A 14,784-nucleotide genomic window follows, 5' to 3' on the forward strand; every position below is an offset into this window, starting at 1 on the left:
AGAAAATGACATTATGCTAATCTCGCCCCGTGCACTTGCTCTTCTAAAACTGACTGCGAGAAGAAAATTGGATGACACAAAAAAGCCCAGACACAGATGCAGCTGTTCCGGATCCAGGGCTATTAATACACTGGCCACTCATTTCAGATAAGGAGGAAATTGTATAAGGGCGTCTGCGGGGTGGAGGATGCATGCAGTGCTGCCTCAGCAGCACCGGCGGCAGCAGGGCGATGTAGGTCACAGACATGGAAATATGTAATTGGTCAAATAGCGTCTTTTTTTTAACTTAAGCATGAGTTGTAGCATTCGTTAAAGCGGCGCCTTTCTCGTGGAAGAAGCCTGATCTGACACCTTCATTGTTACACGTTTTAATGACTTGCACAGCTGTAAATCTGTATGTAACTATGTAAGAAACGCCCCCAGATGCCCCAGGGCTTGGTGCGCTGTACAAATAAATAAAATACAAAATAAATAATGGCGAGAACCTATTTCTGTGCACCACTAATTTTGTGAAGGTGTCATAGAGGATAACGCGGATCACACAATGTAACCTGGATCACACAATCCGACCATGTTGGGACGCTGGGAGCCACACAATCTTCATCTGGTTCCATTAGTGATAGTCGACCCAAAAGGCCAGTTCTCTTCCTGACCGCCACACGGATGGAGATCCAATGATGCTTGATGGTGTTTGTAATACTACACATGTCGGCAGTGACATGCAGCACTTGCATAAACAGAAACTTCTTTCTGAGTCTAGAGATCGAAAGCAACAGCAACCCACTGGGCTGGATCCCTTTTCCAACTAGCATTCCTTCATACTATGAACAAGGTGTTTCAAATGGTCAGCCACTTCCCATTTGGCCCTGCCCCCGGCGCAGAAACATGTTTCCTATGTACTTCCCTTCCCATCTGTGCCTGCCCTCCCATCCCCGCTAGAAAGGATTTTTAGTCACCTGCTATCTATTCTGGCACCTGCTCAGAACATTGTTTCCTATGCACTTCCCATCTGTCCCTGCCCCTACTAAGAAAGGCTATTTAATCTGCACTTCCCATTTATCCATCTGCCTAGAAATATATTTCTTATGCACTTCCCATCCACCGCAGCCCAGAAAATATTTTCCTATGCACTTCCCATCTGCCCATGCCCCTGCTCAGAAAGGTATTTCTTATGCTCTTCTCACCTGTCCCTATGCTTTGCCCAGATTTTTTTTCTTTTTCGTATGCACTTCCCATCTGTCCCCCTACCGCCCAGAAAACTATTTCTTTTGCAATCCACATCTGCCCTGGCACGCAGCTCAAAAAGTTGTTTCCTATGCAGTTCCCATCCCCTCCCCCACTCAGAAAGGTATTTCTTATGCACATCCGCCCCCCGCTCAGTAAGGTGTTTCTTATGCACCTCCCATCTGCCGCTGCTCAGAACATTGTTTCCTAGGCCCCTCCGCTGCCCATGCACCCTTCTTAGAAAGGTATTTCTTAGTCACTTCTCCCCTGTCTCTGCTCAGAAAATGGTTTCCTATGCACCTCCCATCTGCCCATGCACCCTTCTTAGAAAGGTATTTCTTATGCACTTCTCATCTGTCCCTGCTTCTGCTAGGAAATTGGTTTCCTATGCACCTCCCATCTGCCCATGCACCCTTCTTAGAAAGGTATTTCTTATGCACTTCTCATCTGTCCCTGCTTCTGCTCAGAAAATGGTTTCCTATGCACCTCCCATCTGCCCATGCACCCTTTTTAGAAAGGTATTTCTTATTCATTCCCCATTTGTCCCTAGCCCAGCTCAGAAAATGTATTTCTATGCCCTTACCATCTGTCCCACCCCTGCTCAGAAAGGTATTTCTCATGCACTTCCCATCTCTGCCCCTGCTCAGAAAGGAATGTCTTATGCACTTCCAATCTACCTCTGCCACATGATCAGAAAAATGTTTCCTAAGCACTTCTCATCTGTCACTGTCATCCCCCACACCCCTGTATTCTGGCCCCCCACTCAGAAAGCTGTTTCCTGTGCACTTTCCATCTGTCCCTGCCTCCACTCAGAAAGGCATTTCGTATGCACTTTGCAACTGTCCCTGTTCCCTGCTCAGGAACTAGTTTCCTGTGCCATTCCCATCGGTCCTGCCCCAGCTCAGAAAGTTGTTTCATATGCACTTCCCATGTGTCCCCTCCCACTCAGAATGGTATTTCATACGCACTTTTCATCTGCACCCACTACTCAGAAAGGTATTCCATATGTACATCCCAACTGCTCCCCATGCCCAGAAAGGTATGTCTCATGCACTTCCCATCCACCCCTGCCCCAGCTCAAAAAGCTGTTTCTTATGCATTTGCTATAGGCCCAAGCTGCCCATTCCCCCGGCTCAGAAATTAGTTGGTTATGCACCCAGATTCTGCTCAGTATCTCTGTAAAGTGTGCTTATGCAAATGCGCTGACCTGGAACCGTGGAGTGCAGTCTTGGCCGCCAGAGATGTGGTGTTCTGTTGTGTGGGATGACTCAGGGTTTCTGGAAGGCGGAGATGGTTTGGGAATCGCCTTTCTTGCCCATGAAACACCACCGCTCGGTAGCTGGCTCACAACAGTGACTACGCCCCTTTGGCGTTTCAACACAAGCAGAACCCACTCTATCACACATTCTGGCAATCGTTGGCACAGGCACATATACAATTGGCTGTATCCAACGAAGTCCAGTGCCATTTGAATTTAACATGTGTAGTTAATATCAATTGCACACGTGGGTATTTCAAAGGTATATTATGCATTTTGAGGATTATCCTGAAGTATCAGGTTATTTATTTAATTTGTTTTCAACAACACATTCGAAATTGTTTAATGGGAATCAGACGTGCCTGGAATTTTCCTTCAAAGTGAATTGCTAAATATATTTAAAGGTTAGATGTAGACACGCGGCCAATTTCGATCACTAACTGGACATGGCGACACCTGTCAAGAAGAACTTCTATGGCCGCACATGCTTGTAAAGGTGTTCGCTTAAATGTTCTTTTGGTAGGAGCAAGTTGCTTTTATCATGGAGCTCACGGTGTATTATGAGTGAGTTCCAACATTAATGTTGGAAGGCGTACGCTGTCATTGGCAGCAATTCATGAAGAAAGTGCTCATATGCCGAAATTGATGACTCTTCGCGGGCGCGCTCTGTGCAATGCAGTGAATATGGAAACAACACACATGTGCATTGTTGCAATTATTAACTCTGAAAGTGTTCTCTTTCATTTTGTTCACATTGCTTGCTGCCAATTGCCTGCCCTCCCCTGTTGTTAGCTCTCCGCTCCCCTTTTCTCTGCTTCCCTCACTGTGTTCTCCCCCCTATGATTCTAAGTGCTCCATTGCTACGCGAAGCTAGGTTCGAGCTCAATAAATAGCATAATAATAATAATAATAATAATAATAATATTAGATTTTTGCACTTGGCTAATAATATTTTCTTTTTCATGAGTGTTCTCTCTACCAACACAATCATGCCAACTCGTGCACTTTCTCATTTTTACTGCAACACATATGATTTGAGGATCCACGCCTAACCAGCTGAACATAGGACATGCAGTGAACAATGTTTGTGAAAATCTGTGCCTGTGTGGGCGTAGATTCCCCTTCATGCCATACTCATGGCAATGGCAACTTTTACAGATCTGATGTGAACTGCATGCACCTAAAGCTACACGTATGCACATGGTATTCGTCTTATGTCAATCAAGCATGTCAAGTTTGCATTTTTCCAGGAGCCTATCAAACGTAAGTTCTCTACTTAATAATGAACAAGTAGTGAACCGCGTGCAGCCCAGGCCCGTGGACATTCATTGCTTTGCATACTAATGAGGTGCATCATGAGGAGGGCCGCTGGGCTGTTGCCAGCCACACAGAGATTGGTTGTAGACAGGGTGATGCGCTGGCTTGCTGATGGGCCGCTAATGGGATGTATTTAATTCCTGCCCTGACCTTCTAAAATGTGCCCCACCCACCTCTTGAAAGATCTTTGATGGTTTTAACAAAAATTGCATCCTTGAAAAAATGAAATGCTCTAGGCAACAAGTGAAGCATTGTTTTTTCCTACCGTCCAATCTCGTTTGCCACCTGTTAATTTCGTATTAGTGTTAACGTTTTGTTCTTTCTTAAGAAATAAATATATTTCTGCAGTTTTATAGGCCAGTTTTTTTTACGCCAGCTAAACAGTGGAATGAAATCAGGCACACAAATGATGGCTAATTGAAATGTTCAACATAGTGCTCTACAAATGTGTTCCTTTTCAAATGTGCCCCAGATCACATACATGCATAACCACAGTCATACAAACAGGGATAGCGATTGAAATAATTTCTGAGAGTCATTGAATCTACAATGTGATGAATTTTCATCTGCTAAAACAAATATCAAAGATCAAAGAATGTTTAGAAGCTCTAGTAAATGGATTCTGCCTTGAAAGTCAGATCTGCTAAGCAGCCTCATGTTCAGCCAATGTCCTATGTTTTTAAATCTGATTTTGGTGGGTTTGTACCAAGATAGTCCTGCAGGTCGTTGGGTGTATAATTGGAATCACCAACAGCCATGTATACTTGTTGCCGGGCATCAGTTGGCATGCCAGCAGCATGTTTGCAGCAATGGGGTTACACTTTTTGAAAGTGCCTTAGCTGATTTGTTCACTCATATGGTAAACACATTTTTGGATTGCAGTCCTGTAACACATCTGCCAGCACATTTGGGGAACATGCAGGACTATCTCAGGAAGGTGCCATCCAAAGAGTGTATTGCTATCATCTGGAGTACACAAGCTATTGCACATTTCGCGTTGGCCTTTATTGAACAAAAAAAAAAAAAGCAAATCCCTTTGAAGGTAAACAGACAGGTTTCAATTTATAACGGTATTTCCTCAAGGCCTGATTGGATTTGGGTTAAATATGTAGTGACCTATGGGGAGATAAAGTTATAATTGCCGAACACCCATGTTATGTCATTTTACTGACAAATTAGTTTCTAGGGTCTCGTACACATGTCAGAATGTATATATACTGCTACCTGGGACTGAGTTACACCCAGAATGAACTGTTGGTCCAGCCCTTGAAAGCTCACTTTGCACTCTGCTGGGAAGGCTTTGCGCCTTCCCAGGTGTGTAGGATATTGCATCAAGGGATAAGAAGGGAACCAGTGCTTCAAAAGAAACCCCGCCAGTACAACGTAGAAGTCACACCTAGGAGGTCATTATTGTAGTCTCTTTGATGTATGGCAGACAAGGCAAGGGGAGGTTCAGGGTAGGAGAGAAGTTACAACCAAGAAAGGGTTTACACCAGCTTGTATTTTCCTAGGTCACACACACTTCCTGGGCCCCCTCCCTGCTTCCTGCAGAAAAGGTAATCTGGGAGCTGACATCAAAAGGCAAACCTCTTGTTACAGCAGCTGTGATTTGTCTCTTATGGAAGGCTTGAAATAGACATATCTGTGTGGCAAAATGCGAAGATAAGGGGTTAGAAACCTCCTTAATGGAATCACCTGAGCTAGGAGGATAGCTAGGGGCAATGCTTTTGTCTCGGAAGCAAGACAATGCATAGCAACACAGGTTTGAATCCCAGGCTCCCACTTAGAAACTAGTCTCCGGTTCTAAGTGTGTTATAAAAGAACAATAATTAAAATTATTATAATTATCTTTAAACTCATGAAGGCATATTTTGCTACACATGTATTGGGGTACAGTCTGTCTAATGTCCTCAGCCATTTAGCTGAAGATAAAGCTTTCCAAAGAACAAGTCAGCCCCTGCCCTCAACCACTTCAGAAAAATATTTCAAGTGTTGTTTTTGGAGAAGGCCTGCCTGCTGCCGATACATTGGTACCCATGCCTCTACCTACTGGAAGTGATGGCACTTAAATTGCTCTCTGGCAACCTTCCTGGCTATGGTGGACACAAGAAGACCCCCATTATCAAAGACTGTGTGTCTGAGCTGGTGCCTATTATCACTTCCCACATTAATAACTCTTTTTCTACCGGGATTGTACATCGTACCTAAAAGATCCCTGGGTCCTCCTGCACCTAAAAACGCCTACCTTCAACCCAAAAACACAGACCAACAAATGTCCTATAACAACAGCCCCTTTTTTACTTACAATATTGGACAGAGCTGCATATTTACAGATCCAAAAACACATGGAATCCAATAATTTCCTTGGATTATGTCAATCTGGTTCCACCCTGGACACAGAATGGAATCGGCACTCCTCGACTTAAAATTCCAAATGTACGAGATTAAAGAAAATGGTAAACTGTTTCTCCTATCCTCAGTGTGCCACTTCTCTTCAAAAGCTACAACATGGATTACCTCCTTCCTCTCAAACAGAACCACAAAGGTCTTCTCCCCCATGGCACCAGCCAGTCTAGCCCCAGTCTCCTGCATAATACCCCAAGGCTCTTGCAACTCCCTTACACTCTACAATATCTTTTCAAAGCCACTTTTCAACCTGCTCGACACCATGGGTATGTCCTATACTAATTATGCGGACGACACCCAAATCTTCCTCCCCATCTTCTGATTATATGATACTGACTCCAAATCATTCGGCAAAATCTACCAAACCATCCAAGCCTGGATGGCTCTCCACTCTCTCTATCTGAACGATGACAAAACTGAGATACTCCTCATAGGATCACAAACTCTTCTAAACAAACTGGATACTAAATATAAAGCATTCATCATTAACGGTACACCTATCCCAGTCTCAAAGAAATTAAAACGCTTATGGTTTACCTAGACTCATCCCTCTCACTAACTAGACAAGTAAACACAATTGCATCGTCCGCAACCTACACAACCAAACTCATTATTGCCTGCAGACCCTTTATTACCAATGACAACTGTGTGACAGTTGCAAGTGCTCTAATTATTTCCAGACTAGACTAACACCCTCTTTGCAGACTCTACTGCTGCAAACATCAAAAAACTGCAAGTGATTCAAAATAATGCACTAAGAGCAGTCTTGAACATCCTGAAGAAAGATCACATATCTCTAGCTAGAAGAAGTGTGCACTGGCTGCCATTCGCAAACGCATCCTGTTCAAAACCCTGACGCTAACACATAAATGCCTCACTAACACAACACCCAGATACCTTTCCAGAAAATGTAAGAAAGCCCAATCTAACAAACCTCCTTACTATCCCTAGATTTAAAATACAAAGGGCAGGATGCTGCAGTTTCCCAGCAATGGCCTCATAACAATGGAATGCCTTACCTCTTTATCTAAGAAGGGACCCTTCCTTCTGGTCATTCCGCAAAGGCTTCAAAACCTGTCTCTTTTCACTCGATGCAAAAACACCAGCCTAATGCAGACTTTGCCGATGTAGTAACTATTGTTCAAGGCAGAAAACACATATACTATCTTGTTATGTTGCATTCAATGTGCCCTTCTGCAATCAGTGCCTAATGCTACCTTTGCCTTATTATATTGCTATGTGCTACAACTGTAACCAGGACCTATGATCTTTTTACCTCCATATACAACAAAGTTTGCTATCACCAGCACCCCGATGCCCTCGGGTTCGGCGTGCAATACAAATGACAAAATAAATAAATAAATACATGAGGACTCAAAGTATCATCAGAGACTCTGGATCAAGGACCTGCTGCTTGTACCCTGGTACCCAGGACTTTACCTGCTGATCTGGCGGTACTGCAAGTGTCCCAGGCATCTTCCTGTCTGGGAAAGGCAAAAGATGGCCTCACCATTCATCAGAGACGCAGAGAAGAGTATCACAGCACTCCAACCAATACATTAACTTATCTGTCATTGGTTCTGCCCCCCTGACCTTGTTCTATACCCCATAGTGGTATTTAGGACCCCACTCCTTACCTTTTTATGAAATATAATTGAATATGAACATTGTTACAAAAGACAGTTGCCTGCATACCCCTGTTTTCATACCCAGAGTGGACATTTCAACCAAAAGTCTAAATATTCTGTGTATTCCATAACGGGCATGGTCTGTTAGTGTTGTTATTACTTTACCTATCCTGTTAGTTTGATTAAATTCATGTATTTTCTATAGAACCTTGATTGGTCCTTTCTTATATGTTGGTGCCACAATACAATTGTTTTCGGTATGCTTCCTTTCTGACCCACACCCCTCTTGAAGAATATTTATGGATTTAATTATTTTTACATTTATAAAGCACGCTAAGCCCTGAGTCATTAAGGTGCTGTTACAAACCAGTTACGTAAGTGAACAATATAACAAAACAAAGCATTAATTACATTTAGTGTTTGTCAGACATCATGGGTTTATGGAAAATTCCCCACAGAGGAAGCCAATGTATTCCAGGTTAAGTGAAAGTCAGTGTTTTGGTGCTTTTCTGAAGATCCAGTAAGACTGCTTGGCCCGCAGGGTAAAGGGGAGTATATTCCAATGTTTTGCAGCAATTGCTGGGAATATAGAGCCTACAGCTTTAGCCTGTTTACATTTCGGCTGTGGTAGGCATAGGCTGCTCTGGTGGGTCTGGAAGATGAATGTTTGGCAATTTTTTGGGATAGATAAGGTATGGAATCCTGGGATAAGCATCTGTGCATGATGGGGGGTGTTTTGAAGAAGATCTGTTCACAAATCAAGAGCCAGTGGGCTTTTCTTCTTGCCGCAGTGATGTGATCAGCTTTAGGGGTATTCAGTGCAGCACTGAGAGCGTTTTTCTGAATAACCTGCATTTTCCGAATATAGATATATGTAGTACCTGCAAAGAGGAAATTTCAATCGTCGAGCCTGGATCCTAGGTTTGGGCTATAGTCAAACAGCTGTCGGGGGAGAAGAATGTTCTAGAGTGATAGCTATAGTATTGCATTCAAATACATGTCAAGTTTTTTCACAAAGGGTGAGATTGGTATTGGGGTCCAGTCAATGTAAAAGGATGAGTATTTGGGGGTCCAGCTTTTTGATTATCGAAGGTGGGCCCACTGTGAGGAGCTTTGTCTTCTCATTGTTTAGGCATTGAGGGAGGTGGAGTCCTCATGGTAGTTTCTGGAGAGAGGGAGTAGGATTTGCGTGTCATCCACATCATTTGAATAAGATATGCTGATAGAGTACAAGAGGGCAAATAGTGGTTTCGTGAATATGTTATACAAATTGGGGACACGGAAGACCCTTGAGGAACACTGCAGGTGATGGGTGCTTGAGTGGCGCTGACATTCTCGGATGGTGATTTCTTCCCGTTGGCTTCATTCATCCATTTGTTGGTACAGAATGTTTAAAGTTCTGGGGTGAACTACAAGTTTCTATGTGCCGATGGTCTAAGATTGAGTGGCTTGAGCAGGGCTTTGGTATCAATGGTGGCAGATGAAGTTTTGGCATGCTGGTTTGCGAGAGTGTTAGGGTCTTTAGCATAAGGGGGCTTGGGTAGGAGTGAGCTGAGCGCGGGGGCTAAGCGTTCCTTTGTGAGGTTTTCGGAGCTGCGGGCCATGGTAGGGGGTAATGGGATGGGGATGGGAGTAGAGTGGTCACCATGCAAGATGGAGAAATGCACAATGTTATGGTTAGACCATAGACAAGGGCTGTTGGAAAGGACAGCTACCTGTGAGTTGAGTTGAGGTCAGCGATCCAGTCGAGGATGTGACCTTTGTTGTGTGTCGGGGTACTGACACGTGATGAAAATCCAAGGCACTGAGTGAGTTAGAGAGCAATGAGGTTGCTGGATAATCAGGGTCTCTTAGTCCTAGGTTGAAGCCTCCCAGGACAATTGTTTAAGAGGTGGGCTTGCTGTGGACACCCAGGGTGTGAAGGATATTTTATTTAAAGTACAGGGCAGGACCTGGGAGGGGGGCAGTAGATGGTTTGAAGGGTAATCATGATGCAGTCAGAAAACACAAGTTTGGCTGATAGGATAATGGGGAGAGTGTCCCTTTTAATGAATGCCACTCCCCCACCTCTGGCGTTCACTCTATCAGCACGGGGGATAGTGTGGGAGCTGTAATCTGTAGTAGGCTCAGTTCTGGTTTTAGTGGGGGTGGCAGTCTGATTTCCAAGTCGATAGTCCCTTGTGAGAGTGCTTAGATGGCATAAATTGAGGTAATGGGGGTGGATGTCTGGCTGGTTATGTAGCTATCTCATAGTCAAGAGTTCCTTGTGGAGATGTTTTGCAGGCATGAGTTGAGGCAAAGTTGGGAAGATATAGCTGAGGAGGGGCATGATGGGAGATGCTTGCGATTGCCAGTCGAGCCAAGAACCTGGCTGTGTCCTGGTACTGTTACGGTTGCAGGTGGTAGAGAGTATTTTGGAGGGTGAAGGACTGGTCCAAGAGGGCTGCTAGGAGACTCCAATGAAGGTAAGAAGCAGGTCGGTTTAGGGAGCATCAGGCAGGAGTGTGAGCGTGCTGGAGTACTTTGCACTGGAAACTGAAAATACTACAGTATAACCTGTTCTTGGACCATGCAACCATACAGAGTTGAAGGAGGAGTGCCATTTATGTTGTGCCTGTTTTACCTTTATGATTGAGATCACTGCTGGTTTAGTAGTAGTATTCCAGGACTGATTAGCAGAATAAAACCACCACATTTAGAATCTTAAACTTTGTTTGAGGTGTCTCAGATATATGTCTGTAATGTACACCTATCACCCACTTACTCTTTCCATACTGTTCTCAGCTATCGACCCCCTGGATTCTCTAGCTTGTTTCTAGAAAATTGGAACAAATGCCCTAACATATTCAAAATTAATTAGCCTTGGATATTTTAATATCTGGTATGATATTCCAGATAATTATGATACTATTAAACTCAATGAAATGCTTTTCTCACACAATCTTTCCTCACTGTCTCTTCTCCATCTCATTGTCAAGGGCATTGCCTCAACTTAATATTATATAAATAGAGTGAATGGGTTCGAAAATCTACCACTGCACTTATGACCACCTTATTGATAAATTGCAGCAGGCAGTGTTCACCCCTCCACAAAGCCCACACGAACCTGGGCTTTAAATGATTAACAATGAGAATTATATTGGATATTTGTGAATCACGCACTGTCTCCCAAAAGGTCACAAGAATGTTTCAATAATTAGATTGAATCAAAAAGAATCCCAGATGGGTGTTCTTGTAGTTTCGGTTTATTGTTGATACAGTCAGCCGACACGTGTTTCGACCTTGGTTGTTTTCAAGGCCATTCTTCTATGTTGTTAATGAATGCCGTAAGATTACGTCTGTGCTTGATCGATAATCTTGCTGTCAATAATTGGTAAGGAAATCAGACATTGGGTGATAATGATCAACCTTAGTTCTGGTATATCCTAAATAGATGCATAGGAATGTGCCTGCATTGTATTGATGCTGGTGGAATACAAGGCTGGCTAGTCCAAGCCAAAGAAATTGTGCATTGCTCTGCCTTATGTGCAACTTGTGTCTCTCCTAGGGTTAACTCCCTGTCAAATTAAGGCCGAGCAATGCACAACTACAAGAACACCCATCTGGGATTCTTTTTGATTCAATCTGATTTTTGAAACAATCTTGTGACATTTAGGGAGACAATGCACGAGTCACCAATATCCAATATAATTCTCATAATATTATATGAAGGCCAGGGACTCTCATTTCCTGAGATCATACCAATTGCATGGTCCGACCATTATGCCAGAATCTTTATAATCCAAAAAGACCCTTCCACACTCCCAAAGTCCTGCCATTCTGTTGGCGCATTTTTATGTAGCATATAGGATCTCAATATAATCTCAGGCCTGACACTATCCCCATTATTGTCACCCTGCAGATCAACCCCAACATGCAAAGTCTATTTTCAATCAAGTATGATCAAGCTACGCAATGTCTGCAAAGCTGTCACTCCTATTAAATTTAGAAACATGCAAAATAACAAGAATAATACATGGTACTCTACTTCCCTTAGGGTTCTTAAGCAGGGTTACCATAACATAGAGAACATATGGGGTAAAACAAATGATCCAGTTCACGGCTGGGCTAAATCACATTTCCTATAAAGCTATATTAAAAATCAATCAACAAGCCTAAAGAGTGCTTTGATGGTATTAAGAAAGTATCTAACCCTTCATGCATATCATCTATGCTGCCTCTGTCCCCTAAATTGACAAATGAGTTCAATTAATTATTTCTGAACAAAGTCAATGTGATTTAATCAAATATTGATGCACAAACTCTTATCTCCCAAACCTCTATACCTGACACGAACCCTACAACATTGTTCCATGCTTTAATTTCACTCCAGTTACCAGTGAGGAAATATCTACTCTGATTATGATGCTGAAACCTATAAATCATAATTGACTATAGATCTGCATGTTTGGCCAAACACCATATTTTATAGTTAAGGGGTTTTATCACCTGCTTTGATAATTTTTCCTTTTCCCAATGTAAGATCCTGAAAAGATCTTAAAGGATCAATGTTAAGCTCTCTGCTTAAGAAGCCCTTGCTGGACCACAATGCATTTAAGAATTATCGCCCTATTGCCTGTCTGACATGGCCCATGAAAAATCTTGAAAACATATCCGCCTCTCAATTACAAAAATGAATGGAGGAACATTGTCTTCTCAACTCATTTCAATCGGGTTTCAGGCCTCATCATGGAACAGAGACAGCACTACTTGCTGTCTGGGATGATATCCTGAGGTCAGCTGACAAGTGGTACCTTAAGTTGGTGGTCATGCCCAACCTCGCAGCATTTGATATAGTTGATTTTAATATTCTTAAACCCAGACTGACCAAAGTCACCCAAGTGTCAGAAGATTACCTAAAATCGTTCACCTCCTTTCTATCTGAAAGAACCCTACCGGTCAAGATAGGAGCCTACTACTCCTGCTCACTACCGGTCCCCTGTGGGGTTCTACAGTGTTCTTCCTAATCACCTCTGCTATTTAATATCTATATTCAGCCACTTTTGAGTATCGTCTCCTACTTTGATCACTCTTACACCGATGACATAGAGATTTACTTGCGGGTAATAATTTCTCAGACTCCATCAAATGGATTTCAGATTATGCACAGGAAGTTAAAGGCTTGATGCTGTCCAATATGCTGCAATTGAACTCCTCTGAAACAGAAGTTATTCCCTTTGGTCCCAAACACACTTGTCTGACTCATGTCATTTACCTCTCTATGACCCACTCTTTTTGATCTCCCTATCTCTTATGCACTGTATTGGGCAGTCCAACTTGGACTGTAATCAGAAAGTCAGTGAGACAGCGAAGTCCATTTATTACCAGCTCAGACTTCTGCAACCAATTCTTCCTATCATCTCGGAGAATGACAAACTGGTGGTCAATATTGCACTGATAAATTCCCAACTCGATTCCTGTGATGTTATCCTCGCAGGGATTCCAGCAAAGCAAATTCACTGCTTATAAGCACCTCAAAATGCAGCTATTATACATCTTTTCCATCTGACAAATCTGCATCCATTTGTTCTATCACAGAATACTCCACTGGCTGCCGATGCAGCAGAGGATCCTTTTCAAGTCATGTGACTTGTTTTCAAGTGTCTTCATAGCCTCGCCCCACTTACCTTACAACCAAGCTCACACTTTATCAGCCAGTACGATTTATATGACCTTCCGACCAACATCTTCTAGTAATACCTTCATCGCATTTTGTGCATGGAGGTTCAGGGGCTTTATCGGTGTTATGTCCTCGTGTCTGGAATTCGCTCTCCTCTGACATTTGAAAAACAAATTTTTACTTTTTCTTTTCGGAAGAAGCTCAAACTCACCCTTTTTCAATAATTCCCATCATACTATTGTTCATTCCAATAATCATCTGCGCCCAGACACAGTTCATGTCCAGCTTTCCTCATACATGAGGAAATATGTGTGTTATAAATCAACAAATCAAATCAAATCAAACCACTACTCATCACTGTACCCCTGTAGACAGTAATCATTTCATCACACATGGACATTACCAATTGTAACTCCTAAATGAATTTGTCCTTATGAGGACAAATGCTTCTTCACCATCAGTAGCAAATGTTAGATCTGATAACATTGTAATACAATCCTTCTCTAACACAATGTTCAGTCTGAACACCCATTCAATTCACTAAGAGCTTCATTACGATTATGGTAGATTCATTAAATAATGGTGTTAACGGATTTGCCACATCTTTTATCGAGCTGCCATATTCCGATGGTGGGGTTAACTTAGAGAAATAAACTCAGCACATTGCCGGGAGCATTTCCTCCACAGAAAATGGAGAAATTATCATTGGCAGATTAATCACTGGTGGTAATTACTCCCAACCACAATGGAGCCCAAATGGACCTGATAATGGGGCTTAGCAGTTACTCTGCAAGGCTAATAATTTGGTTGAATTCCTGCCAAAACGAACAGCAGAATCAGTATCGGAGTTTGGTGGAGTTACCATGCCTAATTCCACCAAATTCGGACTGATGTCCTTAGGGTTGATGAAAACAATACCGTTATCATGTGTGCAAAGGTTGAAGCAACCATTAAAATAACTTTTCCTACACTATAATATGCCACTGATCAGAAAATAGGATTCTCTTTAAGGATCCAGAGTGGAACGTTATTCAATTGTTGGCTCACCTGTAATGATAGCACTGCGTTCTCATAATATATTTATTTTTATCCAGCATATTTTGCCACTGGCTGTGGCCTTTTAGTGCTATATATAACAAGTATTACCATTACCCAACTCAATTACAGTCATTTTGTCAACTGTGGAAGGATGAGAGACTGGGCCTATACACCGGGATTCAAACCGGCAAAGCTCAGGTTTCATACACATTTCCATTGTGATGCAATAGATCTTTGGCCTACAGGTAAAATAG

The 14,784-nt window shown here is 42.7% G+C and overlaps 1 protein-coding gene across 3 annotated transcripts in view; it reads left to right on the forward strand.

Annotated features, from left to right (window-relative positions):
* The window catches only part of SYT1 (synaptotagmin 1), a 1,490,427-nt gene that overhangs the window by 929 nt on the left and 1,474,714 nt on the right, over positions 1-14,784 (forward strand). For 2 of the 3 annotated variants that reach the window (XM_069629282.1, XM_069629283.1), the window contains exon 1: positions 177-232. The exons of the other annotated variant lie outside the window; for it this stretch is intronic. In XM_069629282.1, coding sequence (XP_069485383.1) covers positions 192-232 — 41 coding nt within the window. In that variant the 5' untranslated portion in view covers positions 177-191. Of the gene's footprint in view, positions 1-176; positions 233-14,784 lie in introns of those variants that run through there. 3 annotated transcript variants of the gene reach the window in all.

Source organism: Ambystoma mexicanum, chromosome 12 (genome assembly GCF_040938575.1).
Source record: "Ambystoma mexicanum isolate Mex_15411 chromosome 12, UKY_AmexF1_1, whole genome shotgun sequence".
In the NCBI taxonomy this organism is placed as follows: Eukaryota; Metazoa; Chordata; class Amphibia; order Caudata; family Ambystomatidae; genus Ambystoma; species Ambystoma mexicanum.